Source organism: Dipodomys ordii, unplaced genomic scaffold, assembly GCF_000151885.1.
Source record: "Dipodomys ordii isolate 6190 unplaced genomic scaffold, Dord_2.0 Scaffold193, whole genome shotgun sequence".
Lineage (NCBI taxonomy): Eukaryota > Metazoa > Chordata > Mammalia > Rodentia > Heteromyidae > Dipodomys > Dipodomys ordii.
The window spans coordinates 705,198-719,010 of record NW_012267409.1 but is presented as its reverse complement, the minus strand read 5'-3'; the positions used below and the strand labels follow the sequence as shown (position 1 = coordinate 719,010).

General features: G+C 37.6%; 1 protein-coding gene across 1 annotated transcript in view; it reads left to right on the top strand.

Moving 5' to 3' along the window:
* Stag1 (stromal antigen 1) overlaps nucleotides 1-13,813 on the top strand; it is a 118,540-nt gene that overhangs the window by 39,889 nt on the left and 64,838 nt on the right. Inside the window, exons 7-8 of the mRNA XM_013034662.1 lie at nucleotides 9,434-9,585; nucleotides 11,548-11,621. Coding sequence (XP_012890116.1) covers nucleotides 9,434-9,585; nucleotides 11,548-11,621 — 226 coding nt within the window. The remainder of the gene's footprint in view (nucleotides 1-9,433; nucleotides 9,586-11,547; nucleotides 11,622-13,813) is intronic.

The following is a 13,813-nucleotide window of genomic DNA, read 5'->3' as shown; positions in this document are numbered from 1 at the left end:
TTACTTAACATTGTAATATTGACATATGTCTCTGAAAATTACAATCTCTTTTTTCTGATTTTAATTATATGAGTGAATGGTAGAATGAGTTCTGGAGCCAGACTTACTGCATACATAGTCTTGTTTTCCTTTTACTAGTTGGATAACTTTGGACAAATCCTTATCTGGCTACACTCTCTTTTAATGCAAAATGAAGAAGTAATGACAGTGATTACTAGGTGCACTGCTTGCTCATACCTGTAGTCCTAGCTACTCAGGAGGCTTAGATCTTAGTATCAGGGTTCAAAGCCAGCCAGGGAAGTCCGTGAAAATCTTTTTTTTTCTTCTTTTTTTCTTTTTGCTAGTCCTGGGGCTTGATCTCACTGTCGCTGAGCTTCTTTTTGCTCAAGGCTAGAACTCTTACCACTTGAGTGAGCCACAGCACCAGGGCTTCATGCATGCTAGGCAAGCACTCTACCACTAAGCCACATTACCAGCCCTCCATGTTATCTCCAGTGAACTACCAGAAAATCGGAAGTGGGGCTGTGGTTCAAAAGTGGTAGTGTGCTAGCCTTGAGCAGAAGAACTAAGAGCTGAGGGACAGTGCCCAGGCCCCAAGTTCAAGCCCACAACTGGCAAAAACAAACATACAAACAACCCCTCCCCCCCATAAAAAGAACTACCACGGCTACCTCTTACTAAAAATATTAAGAGAGCTTACAGTGGTGCCTGGCACTTAGTAGGTCTTTGAGTATTCTGTGTTAACCAGTAGAGCTATTATTTGCTAAATGTTCATACTTTTTCTCAGAACGTACTGAATTTCCAATTCCTTATAATAGACTGTATTGCAAATGAGGAAATCAGAAGTAAACGAGTACAAAAACTTGGAAAAAATGAAATCAAAGTGGACTCTAGGGGCTGGGAATGTGGCTTAGGGGTAGAAAGCTAGCCTTGAGCACAGAGAGACTCAGGCCCTGAGTTCAAGCCCCAGGATTGGCCAAAGCAAACCAAAAAAACAAAACAGAACAAAACAAAAAAACCATACACCAAAGTGTATGCTAGTGTGTGTAATCCTCTGGCATATACTGGAGACTGATAACAGGTTTGAGGTCAGGCTGGTCAAAAAGTTTATGTGATTCCCTCTCCCCACCCCCATCCCAAATAGTAGCTGAATATGGTGTACATGCCTCTCAAACCAGCTACAGGGAAAGCTGAGTTTGGGAAGATTATAATTCCAGGCCAGACCTGGCAAAAAGTTTCATGAGGACCCTCCCCAATCACTATAAAAGGTTGGGTATAGTGGTACACATTTGTCATCTCAGCTATACCAGGAAGTTTAGTTAGGAGCATTATGGTCCAGCCTGGCCCCAAAGTGAAACTTCATCTCAAAAATATCCAGAGCAAGAGGGCTGCTGGGATTATGCAAGCAACAGAGTGCCTGCCTAGTGAGTCTGAAGGCCTACTTGCGTTCAGAACTTACCCCCCTGCCCCCAAAATTGATGCTAATCAAACTAACAGCATACGTTTTCATTTCCATTTGGCTCCAGAACTCATATCCTGTTAATTAAATTCACTAGGTCACTAGATTTTCATAATTCTTAATGAGATAGATTATGAATAGGACTTGAAAATTTTAGAAATGTCTCTCCCAGAAAATAAACTATAGTTACAATCTTTTTTGCCCCGTTGCTCTTTTTTTTTTTTTTTTTGGGTCCGGTCATGGGGCCTGAACTCTGGGCCTGGGCGCTGTCCCTCAGCTCTTCAGCTCAAGGCTAGTGCTCTACCACTTGAGCCACAGCACCACTTCCAGCTTTTTTCTTTTTGCTTATAGGGTGCTGAGGAATCGAACCCAGGGCCTCAGGCATGCAAGGCAAGCGCTCTACCACTGAGCCACCTTCCCAGCCCCTGCCCCGTTGCTCTTACATGTTCTGTGTATCGTGTGTGTGTGTGTGTGTGTGAGACTGGGGATTGAAGTAGGACCTCACACACACACTAAGAAAGTACTTAACTAGTAAGCTATAGCCCCTGCCCTGTATTTTATTTGTCTATCATAAATTCTTTAGTTCTTCTAGATTTCTTTTCATTGTTTTGTACTTTTACCCTTTGTTCTTTAACATCATCATTTATGTCTTCTTCATCTATTGTCCAGGTTTTATTTAGTTTTCTAATGGACTTACTTTTTTTTTTTGGTTGATCATGAGGCCTGAACTCGGCCCTGGTCTCTGTCCCTGAGCTCTTCAGCTCAAGGCTAACATTCTTCCACTTGAGCCACAGCACCACTTCTGGCTTTTTTCTGCTTACGTGGTACTGAGAAATCGAATCCAGGGCCTCATGCATGCAAGACAAGCGCTCTACCACCTTCCCGGGCTGCTTTTTTTTTTTTTTTTGTGAAGGATTAATGTCCAACAATAGTTGTTTATGAACCTACAAATAACACCATCCCATGTAATTATACCCACAAAATAAAATATAACTCCAGAACTATAATTACAATTAGAGAAATTACCAAAGTTTTTTGGCTTTAGTTAGGTTATATTTTTCCCTTTTGCTGTTTTGCTTTCTGTCCATAGGTCTCAAAATGGGCTTTCTTTTGTGAGCCAGTTTTTTTTTAAGAAATTATTTTGAAAAACACTTTACAAGCATTATATATCTCATATATTCATTTTATGTATTTTAACCTTACCTCCTCATTTCTATAGTATTGTTAAAAACAAGAATAGTTTTACTTCATAGTACTATTATGAAGCTTAAGTAAAAGAATTTTTTTTGTTTTTGTTTTTTGTTAGTTGTGGAGCCTAAACTTTGGGCCTGGGCGCTGTCCCTCAGCTCTTCAGCTCAAGGCTAGCGCTCTACCACTTGAGCTACAGTGCCACATCTGGCTTATTTTGCTTATGTGGTGCTGAGGAATCAAACCCAGAGCCTCATACATGTGAGGCAAGCACTCTACCACTGAGCCACCTTACCAGCCCAAGTAAAAGACTTTTTGCTAATGCATTGAACAGGAATTTTTATACTTTTAATTTTAAAAATATATTCGTTGTAGATTTTAGATGTCCTTCAATTTATTTGACTTTCTTGCCATTGTTTACATCTTTTGTCTTTTTAATCTTGTGCCATCTTTTTTTTTTGCCAGTCCTGGGGCTTGACCTCAGGACCAGGGCACTGTCCCTGAGTCCCTGAACTTCTTTTGGTCAAGGCTAGCACTCTACCACTTGAGCCACCACATCACTTCCAGTTTTTTCTGTTTATATGGTACTGAGAAGTTGAACCCATTCATGCTAGGCAAGCACTCTACCACTAAGCCACATTCTCAGCCCCTGTGCCATCTTAAAAAAAAAAAGTACACACACACACATACATTCTCCTTTTAGTGTAAAATATTACCTGACAGCTTCTTGGGAATAAAATGGGATACTGAGGAAGTATATATATTTAGGTATATATTTAAGGTATTGGATGCCTAGAAAGAATGTTGTATCCTTTTCCTTAATATTAATACTTGGTTATTTTGCTCAGAATTGGTTTTTAACTTCTAGTGTTTTTGCTGAAAAGTCTAATGCTGTTGAGACTTCAAATTCTGTTTTTTGCCTTAGTAAGTCCTTATATTTTTCTCTTTGTAGTATTCTGAAATTTCATAGTAAAATGAAATTTTGCTGTATGTGCTGTCTCCCCCCCATTGGTTTTGCTGGAGATACCTTCTTAAATTCTTATTGGTTAGATGTTAATCTGTTTAATTCTAAATTTCTTCTTTTTGGTCTGTTTCTTTCTTTTTAATTTCCTTACATTCTTTACATTTTTATTGCACTGAATTTTGACTATTATTTTGTTTCTAAGAGTTCTTTGTTAACTTTCCCAGGACATTTTTCCGTATTCTATGTATTAAAAATATTCTACCTTATTTTTTTCCTTGTTTATTTGTATGTTAACTGTTTCTTTGAAAGTTTTCCCTAATCCCATAGCTAACTGTTAGAAGTTCTTCTGATTCTCTGCTTTGATCCCTGTCTTTCATATGATAAACATTCTTCAATGATATTTCTTGACTCTTGGCCTTGAGAGTAAGATACTGAAAAACGAGCAGCAAACTGCCAGGGTGGGAAAGGCAGGTCTGGTCCTCATCCTGTCTATTTATTGTCTGATCTTTCAAGTGACTGATAAAGGAAATGCCAGGAGTGCCTGGATTTAGTAAGGATTTGGAATTTACTTGGTTATTGAACAGACTAAGATTTCAGACTGTCTTTGTCCATGTTCTGTTGAACTTAGTTCTAGTTTGTTGTGTTCTTCTCCCCCCCCCCCCCCTTGTGTTTCTGTATCCTATAGAAGAAAGTGGCCTTTTAGATAGTTTGTCCTGTTTGTCCTCCCCTTGGCTGGATTTAAATACCCTGTGCTCATCCTCCTATTGGCCTTAATTCATGTATCATATATTTGGGGTTTGGCCTTGAAGGTATCTCATGAATTCATTACAGATGAAAATTGTTTTCTCCTTGTTGTTTTGTTTGGGATTTTAAGAGAGATTATTTAAATTTTTATCATTTGACATGGGAAGTTTACTATTTATGTAGACTTTGTGCAACCAAACTGAGAATCTTCTTTCTCTTAAAATCTCATTTGTCAAAAAACTTTTTAAGAAAATCTAATTTGTCCCATTACAAAACCTGGATTTCTTGTGTCAGGCATGGGATCAACGCTGGTAGCCACTGGTATTGAAGAGGTAAATTTAGGAGAATTACTTGAGCCAAAGAGCTTGAGGCTGTTCTGAGCAACATAATCTTCCATTTCAGAAAAAACTAAGTATAAATGCAGTTTCTCTTATGCCTCAGATTATGTTTAGAGAAACATAAATAGAAATAGTCAGATATTGATTAAAAGGATCAATGTTTAGAATCCTATTTTCAGACATCCCATTGGCTGATAACTTTTTTCAGTGATTTTTCTTCTATTCAGACACTCCATGAGTTCGTACTACGTATTTAATGTTCTTCACACACTGTGTGTCCTTTCATTCTGTGGTCACTCACTTCCTAACCTTCCCTACCTTTTCTGTTATAGTCCTGGAAAAACCTTGTTATCTCCACATACTCAACCTGCACCTGAGAGTACCTGTCTTACTAGTAGCTGGAGAATGCTTTGCATCTTCCTGAATATTTATCCCAAACATCTCCTATACGTTCTCCTTTATGTTTAGATCATTTGTCTTTTTTTAATGGCAATTGACAGAAGAGAGCCTTCAGTGATTAAACCTTTGTATCTGCAACTATACCATATTCGGCTCTGTTGTTTCTCTTACTATGGCTCCCCCTGTGGCTGGTCCTGGTACTCCGCTGTAAATTCACTCCCTCTTCACCTACTTCACAACTGCTCTTCAGATATTCAGATATTGTTTCTCAGCTTAGTTTTTCCCCTTTCATTATGTAATACTTATTATTATACTAATTTATTGTGAAAGCCCTCCTCTTTTATAAACCCTTTTGTCTGTGTAGGTTTCCAGAGAAACAGAACCATTAGAGATACATTTAAAAACAAATCTCCCTTTCCTCCTCTCTCTCTCTTTCCCACTCCTTCTTTTGCCTCTCCTCTTATTTTAGCAACTTGAATCAACACAACTGTAAAATGTGGCAAACTTAATCTGAAAGGCAAGCTAGCACGCTAGAAACTCAGGCAGGAGTTTTGCAGCTTTGACTCTGACATCTGTATGACATTCCCAAATGGGAAAGTTCTAATATTTTATTCTGCAGTCTTTAGATTTTTTTCCTCTGGAAAATGTGCTTTCCTCTTAGTCCTTTGTGGGTGAGTTCTACGCACCTTGCTGGAGGGGCAGCCTTCTCTTTCTTCAAGTCAACTGTCTTTTGTTTTGTTTTGTTTTTGGTTCAAGACTGGTGGTACCAGATACTTTTGCACCCAACCACGTGAGCCATGCCTCCAGCCCCAAGTCGTCTGATTTTATATGTTAATCATATGTTTAGAATACTTTGAAAAGTGCCTGGTGCCTGTGGCTCAGTCCTGTCATCCTAGCTACTCAGGAGGCTGAGATCTGAGGATTGCAGTTTGAAGCCTGCCTGGCCAGGAAAGTCAGGAAAAACCAAAAGTAGCACTCTGGCTCAAGTAGTAGACTGCTAGCCTTTAGAAAAATAATCTCAAGGACAGTGCCTAGGCCCCGAGTTCAAGCCCCAAGAATGGCATTATTAAAAAACAAAACAAAACAAAAAAACAGACCTTGACTGTAATGCCTGGATTGCTGTTTGATTAAAATAACTGGTCATGATATCGTAGCTAACTCATCACTTCTAAGATGAAGTAGCAGCCTTCCTTTGATTCCTCATGCTCCACAAGCTGTGATCACACCACTGTCTTTCTCTTCAAACAGAAATCTCAAAAGGTTTGTTTATATTGTCTCCCCTCTCTTCCTTCTAACTTTCCTTGAAGCTCCTCAATTGTCTCTTACCTCCCTGCTTCTGATGTGCATGCAGCAGGCTTATGGCCTAAATTAGTTGGCAGCTTCCATTTTCATCGTTCTTTTTCTGGAAAGACATAGCTGCTGCTTCTTTCTTGGAACTTTGTCTTTGCTTCTTTCTGGAAACAAGTCCTGGTGGACTATAGCCAAATTGTAAATATTGAATTATCTTGACAAATCTTCAGAGCTTTCCTTTTTTTTTTTTTCTTTTCACACGGTCTTTACCAAGGAAGTAAAATCCAGGTCTGTGGTTTTATAATTTTATGAAAAGAAAATGAGAAAGTGGAACTGTGGCTCAAGTTGTTGAGCACTAGTCTTGAGCAAAAAGGCTCAGGAACATTCCTCAGGCCCTAAGTTCAAGCCCCAAGACTGCCACAAAGAAAAGAAGAAAGGAGTTTGACATAGGTGACAATAGTAACATGACTTCATATTCATTATGTGAGTCATTACGTGGTGAAATACCTCTTTTCTATCCCTGGCTCTTAGCCACCAAATTCTCATCCCTGTGTGCTACCCAACTTGTGACTTCCCTTGAAGACACTTTATATATGAACTGTCTTCAGCAAGGAGTTGCTTTCAACTTTTTATGGTAATGAACTTACAGAAAACTTCTTGTTATCAACACCTATTTGCAAACTGCATTCTGAGCGGCGTTGTACTCAGACATCATCGATGTCTGATGTCACGATGTAGCTGACAGATGAAACGTAAACGTCAAAGTATTCACCTTGACAGAAGGAAAACACTTTAGAACCCATGTCACATATAAAGGCTGAATTAGTCAAGTCAAATTTTATAAGTAGTCTGTACAAGAAGTCAGTCCCTTTCAGTGGACTCAAAACATAATTTCCATTTCTCACCTAAAATGAAAGTTGATCCATAATACCTAGAAAGCAAGGTTTTAGCTGAAAATTTCCTGGAAATTTATAGAGCATTTTACATTTGTATTAGTTTTAGTATATTGATCATGTATCCTGACTGGGAAAAGAGGCTTGTTCCGTAAGCACAGTTGGCATGTGAGATACAACAGGACATGCGGCTGAAAGCAGACTTCACTAGATTCAGAAAAAGCCATTTAGATGGCTTATCTTCCAGTGGTGAATTCCAGACACTATTGATGTTAATTATAATGTTTTCCAATGCTATCTTTCAAGTCATTTTGCTTTTGAGATTGAGTTTAGACTGAACTACACAATATTAGGTATCACTCTGTGTATGCAAACAAGCTCTGATAAACTGTTGCTCTCCCTAGGGCAGTTTGGGAGCTAGTCTCCTTTCTTCTACAAATTATTATGTAATCAAATATTCAAATACTGACAAAACATGTATTAAGTTATATTTTAAAACACTTTCTGAATGTAACTTTTGGTTACTGTATTCCAAGGAAAACTTTTCTATTAAATGTATTTCTATATGTTTACTAATTAAATACATTTTTTTCAGGATTATATATTGTCATAAATTGTTTTAAGGGTCACAGAAATCACTGTTAAAATGGAGCTGGCCAAAATGTAGGTGGGGCTTCAGGATAACAATGTGTATGTGTGTGGGGGTGGGTAAGTAGGTAAACAATTCACTGTGTGCCTTATATAGATAATTAAAGGGAAATAGTAAAATGTATAATTAAAGAGAAATAGTGGAAATAGTGAAAAATGCACGTTTTTGTCTATATACATGCTTGAAATTAGCTTAGTCAGTTTTTCAGAAGCACTGAACAGTATTTCGTGGGTTTTTGTTCTTTGTTGGGCATGTCCTCGGGGCCTGAGCACTGTCTCTGAGCATTTTCATTCAAGGCTAGTGCTGTACCACTTTGAGCCACAGCGCCATTTCTGGTTTTCTGGTGGTTAATTGGTGATAAGAACCTCACACTTTTCTTTTTGGGACTGGCTTTGATCAGATCTCAGATCTCAGCCTCTTGAGTAGCTAGGATGACAGATGTGAGCCACCAGCACCTAGCTGAACACCTAGATGAACAGTATTTTGCCATAATTGAACATTGATATTTTTATATGAATAAGCCTGAAAGGACTAAAGGGGTAATTATTTACCAGCATAAAACCTTTTTATTTCTTTACCAATATTCCCCATACTCTATCTCAATAATGAAAATAAATATGAAAAAAAGCTTGAGGCTTATACATTCTTTTTGCTTAAATGATATAAACAGAAAAATAAGAGAAGGAAAAACTAGGAAAAAGCGAGAGAAGGAGTGACATTGTCCAAAAATAAATTTACCCATGGAAGTGGTGCTGTGGCTCAAAGTGGCAGAACATTAGCCCTGAGTGAAATAGTTCAGGGACTGTGTCCAGGCACTGAGTTCAAGCCCCACTACCAGAAAAAGAAAGAAAGAAAGAAATGTACTCCTTACCTGATTTACATAACTGTAATAGCTTTGTATATAATCCTTTCTATAATACAAATTTTAAAAAGGGAAAATAGAATTTACAAATGAACATTTAAAATATGTAAATGCCTGCTAGAGAATATATAAATAAATAAGTCTTAGAAATTCACAGAATACATTTTGATGAACATAATGAATTTTAGGGCCAGTGTACTTTACAGGAATTAGAAATTTACAGTTCATTCAAGTGAGAGGACTGTCTTTTGAGGGAAAGATAAAGAATTGACTGTAAATAGGGCAACTGTGATTCTTCTAAGTTAAATGCATTTGGGAGCATTTGTGTACACAGATTTGGTGGTCAGGTAGATGAGGCTTGGCGAGTCTGCCCTCACTAAAGAGTGTTTTTGAGGAGTGAAGAAAGGCAATGTTGAAGATGCTACTTAAAAATCTTTCCTAATAGTACTTAAGATGAGGCTGTTTTTAAGTGGGAAAGTGAAGAGTAAGAGGATACATTTATATATTGTCATTTAAAACTTTAAAATTATCCCTGCATTATAAAAGAAATGGTCCCCCCCCTTCATCCATTTGCTTTATGAATTTATGATCTCACAGACAATGATTTGTTTCAGAGATAAATGTTAAGATATCCCTTTATTTTGTAGCCATGAAGCTCATGACTGCTCTGGTGAACGTTGCCTTAAACCTCAGTATTCATCAGGATAATACCCAGAGACAGTACGAAGCTGAGAGAAATAAAATGATTGGGAAGAGAGCCAATGAAAGGTTGGAATTACTACTTCAGAAACGCAAAGAGGTAAGTAACTGATGGACTTCCAATTTGTAAATGTGTAAGAAATACACTTTGTTTTCCCTGTTAAAAATGTTTTAAATTTTCTTAACATTTTAAATTAGATTATTTCATTTATCTCAGCCCCTTTTTCCTTTTGTGCTACAAATCCAACTGAAAGTCTCATACATCCACCACCAAGCTTCACACTGAGGTCTTGTTTGCAGTTTTACAACAAAATTTTCATGTGTGTGTTCAAAGTGAATTTAAGCTGGGCGTCAGTGGCTCACACCTATAATCCTAGCTACTGAGGATTGCAGTTCCAAGCCAGCCTGGGCAAGAAAGTCCATGAAACGCTTTATCTCCAATGAACCACCAGAAAACTGGAAGTGGTGCTGTGGCTCAAATGGTAGAGCACTGGCCTTGAGCTGAATAACTGAGGGACAGCACCCAGGCCCAGAGTTCAAGCCCCACGACCAACCAAAAAAAAAAAAAAAGAAAGAAAGAAAGAGTGTTTTTAAATTGAGTCCTTTCGTAGGAGACATTGTTAATTTTTGGCCAGGGATGAGCTGTACTAGTTTCTGAATTTAGAATTTGCATTTGCCTGGCAGGCATTCTGCTTGAGCCAAGCCTCCGATCCAATAGGAAACATTTTTATTGATCTAATTGTGGAAAAATATTTTACTTTGTCGTATTATTTTACCTTTTAGTTGAAAAAAGAGTATCTTATTGCAGAGCGACTGCATACATGTATCCAAAAAACTTACCATTAAATCATTAGCTATATTATGTTAGTTCGATAAGACTATTGTATGCAAGGGCCACGTGGAGTTGGCTTCAAGGAAAGAAATGTATTATCTCACTCTGTGGAGGTGTGCTAGTCAGAATTTTCATCTTTGTGACAAAAGCCTGAGACAGGCAACTAAAGGCACAGTTACTTTCTCTTAATACATTGGTTTCAGAGTTTTAGTCCTAGCTCTGCTGGATGCATTGCTTGGGCTCAGGGGTGATGGTGAAGAGCATGCTGGGAGGAACATATGGCCAGACTGCACGCTTTTCACATCTTTCGGCTCGACTTTCCAGTCCTGACTCTCACTGCAAAAGCTAGGGAAAAGAAGCCAGCAATAATCAGGCAACAGTCTGAATTCTGGGCTGCCTTGAAAATTCCTCCTATGGATTCATCAGCCACCTTTAAATTCCACTTCCCACCTTTGCCAGAATGTCACACAAGGTACCTCTAGGTCAGTTGCCACCTGAAACCTACAAGGTGATAGTGAAAGAAAATGTATCACTGAATATTATTACACAGGAATCACAGGAAAAATTAGAAAAAGAAATCAAGCATTGAAGGTCATTTCGTCTCAAGTGATTTTATGGCTATAAACTCAGTTCTAACTATCAGCAACATTGCCTGAATTTTCATTTCCATAATAGTATTTGATGTTTTTGCTGCGTTCTACCACTAGTGGCCAGAATCCACTCTGTTGTCTCTTACGCTTGCATTTTGGGACGTTGACTACTTTTAATTATGGGTTACTTAAATGCAGCATAATGTTTACATCCTTTAGGTACAGGAGGAAGTTGCTTGTACAGTGACCAAACATCCAATCAAAGATAGTCCCTTAATCATCAAAGACAGAAATCATACCCTGAGCTCCTGGTTCAGAGAGCTGTCTAGAATTCAGACATATTCCCAAAAGTGGATGATACTTTGAAGATGAAAGCCTGACCACACTCAGTTACAAAATTCTTCCTTCTTAATCACTGTGTAGTTCGTGTCTAGAAAGTAATTGGTAGCAGAGAATAAGTTTCTCAAACCACTGGAGTATAGCTGTAGAAATAATGAAATATAATCTCAAACATCATTGCACAACGAGCAAAAGGAAGGATACTCACCAGAATGAGAAGGGTTGGGAGTTTAAAACTAACTGTTCATTACAAATAAAATAGTATTCCCATTAATATTTTTATTGGTTTTTTTCGTTTCAGCTACAAGAGAATCAGGATGAAATTGAAAATATGATGAACTCTATTTTTAAGGGTATATTTGTTCATAGATACCGGTAAGGATTTTTTTTTAATTATGTACAAGTTCTGTAACTTTAAAAAAAATACTTTTTTTTAGTCTAATCTATACACTTGAATTTCTAGTGATTCAGTATGAATTAATGAAGTCATTAAATTATTGTGGCCTTAGATAAAACTTTCACACTTGAAAATATTAAATGTCTTTCTTTTTGTCCTGTGGCCCTGTCTTGTTCCATGATCAACTGATACCATTTAAAATATTTTGATAGGGGCTGGGAAGGTGGCTCAAGTGGTAGAGCGCTAGCCTTGAGCTGAAGAGCTGAGGGACAGCGCCCAGGCCCAGAGTTCAGGCCCCACGACAGGACCCCAAAAAAAAATTAAAATATTTTGATAATAAAGAAAGGGTAGTGAAGGTTAGCTCTGCAAGTAAATCTGTAACGAAAGATGGCACACGGCAGTGTGGTCACTTGTTTGTTTTCACCTGGGATCCTGAGAGCACTAACTGTTGTCCAATTTTTCCTTATGTTCCATTGCAAATGGTTTAGTGTGTCTCTTGTCAGGAAATTTTTTTAATGTAATAAATTTTAAAAGGAACATTTAGAAAGGCAATTGTGGCTCACAACTGTAATCTTAGCTACTTTGGAAGCTAAGATCTGAGGATCATCATATGAATCCAGTCTAGACAGGAAAGTCCATGAGACTCTTTATTTCCAGTTTACTACCAAAAAAGCCAGAAGTGGAGCTGTGGCTCAAATGATAGAGCACTAGTCTTGAACATAAGAAGCTCAGGGACAGTGCCCAGGCCCCTGCATTCAAGTCCCAGGACCAGCACCAAAAATAAATAAATAAATAATCAATCATATATGTGTGTATATATGTATTTATATATAGTTGTGTAAATTATAAGTAAATACACTTAGCTAACACAAGCCTAGTTTTTAGTTACTTTTGAGAGTCCAGTTAATAACTTAAGGAGATTGTTAAAGCAGGGAAATAAATTTTGTCTATGGTAATGTATATACACAAATAATTTTGATATTTTATTTTAAAAGAACATTTTAATTCAAAGTATGAAAAGATGTTTTGAAACATGTCAAGAACATTGAATAGAGATTATTGGAGTTCTTCGTCTTCTTTCTTGCACAAATTATTCTTCTAATCCATTAATGCATTATTGACGTATATTTGGCAGAAAGAACTTAAGTATACCTGCACTGCAGTATTTATGAGGGCCAGTCAAATAATTTGAGTGAGTGTGTGTGTGTGTGTGTGTGTGTGTGTTTAAACCGCCATCATGAATATACTCACCATCTTTAAAAATTATTTTTCCAGTACTCAGTAATTCTTCCCTTTCTGTCACTCTCACCTCCTTTGGTCCCTTTTTACTAAGATAGAATTTTACTCCGAGAGCACTGCTTTAACTACTCCCTACCCTCCATCATTTTACATGCTGTGTTCCCTGAAATGCCCTCCTCAGTGCATGTTAATCATCTTTCTGTAAGCGATCTCTGAGCTCTCAGATTCTTATTTGTGGACTAATAAAGAACACAGTATGATGTTCAGTGATTCCTTGAGTTGTTCATTTTCTCCTTTGTCTGTTTTATTTCCCTCAAAAAAAAATGTTCTCTGTAGATAGACTCTTGGAAAATCTATTTTGTTTCCAGCCAAATCTTGCCAACAGAATTGTTTGAAATGTGAATTCATCTTATGCTGCAGTTCAGATTTTTGGCATTTGTAATTACTTCTTACTCCAGAGCTCTTGTGAGATTCCTGGTGCATGAGCAATAACAGGGCCAGTACCTACCCACATATTATCAAGCGTGTTTCTCCGCATTTATGTTGGCAGTCATTTAATTTATATTGTATCCTTTGTTAGGAGCATCACATTCTTGCCTCCATCCAGGCAATAAAAAACATGGAATTAAAATTCACTAGAGTTAAATTTCCCTTTTCTATAAGCAAAAAAAAAAAAAAAAGTGATTGTTAAAGAATGTAATCCAAATTTCCCATTTCTGTTTTCAGCTGTTCATTTCAAGGCCCTTATACTAAAATGGTATGCAAAATTAATCTGTCTTATGAATGTCTTTAATACCTTTCTTCTTGACTTAATGGCTCCCCCCCCTCAGTGTTTATCTTTCTTTGGGGAGTTTTAAAATGCTTTTTCTAGACATTACTCTCCTTCCTTCCTTCCTTCCTTCCTTCCTTCCTTCCTTCCTTCCTTCCTTCC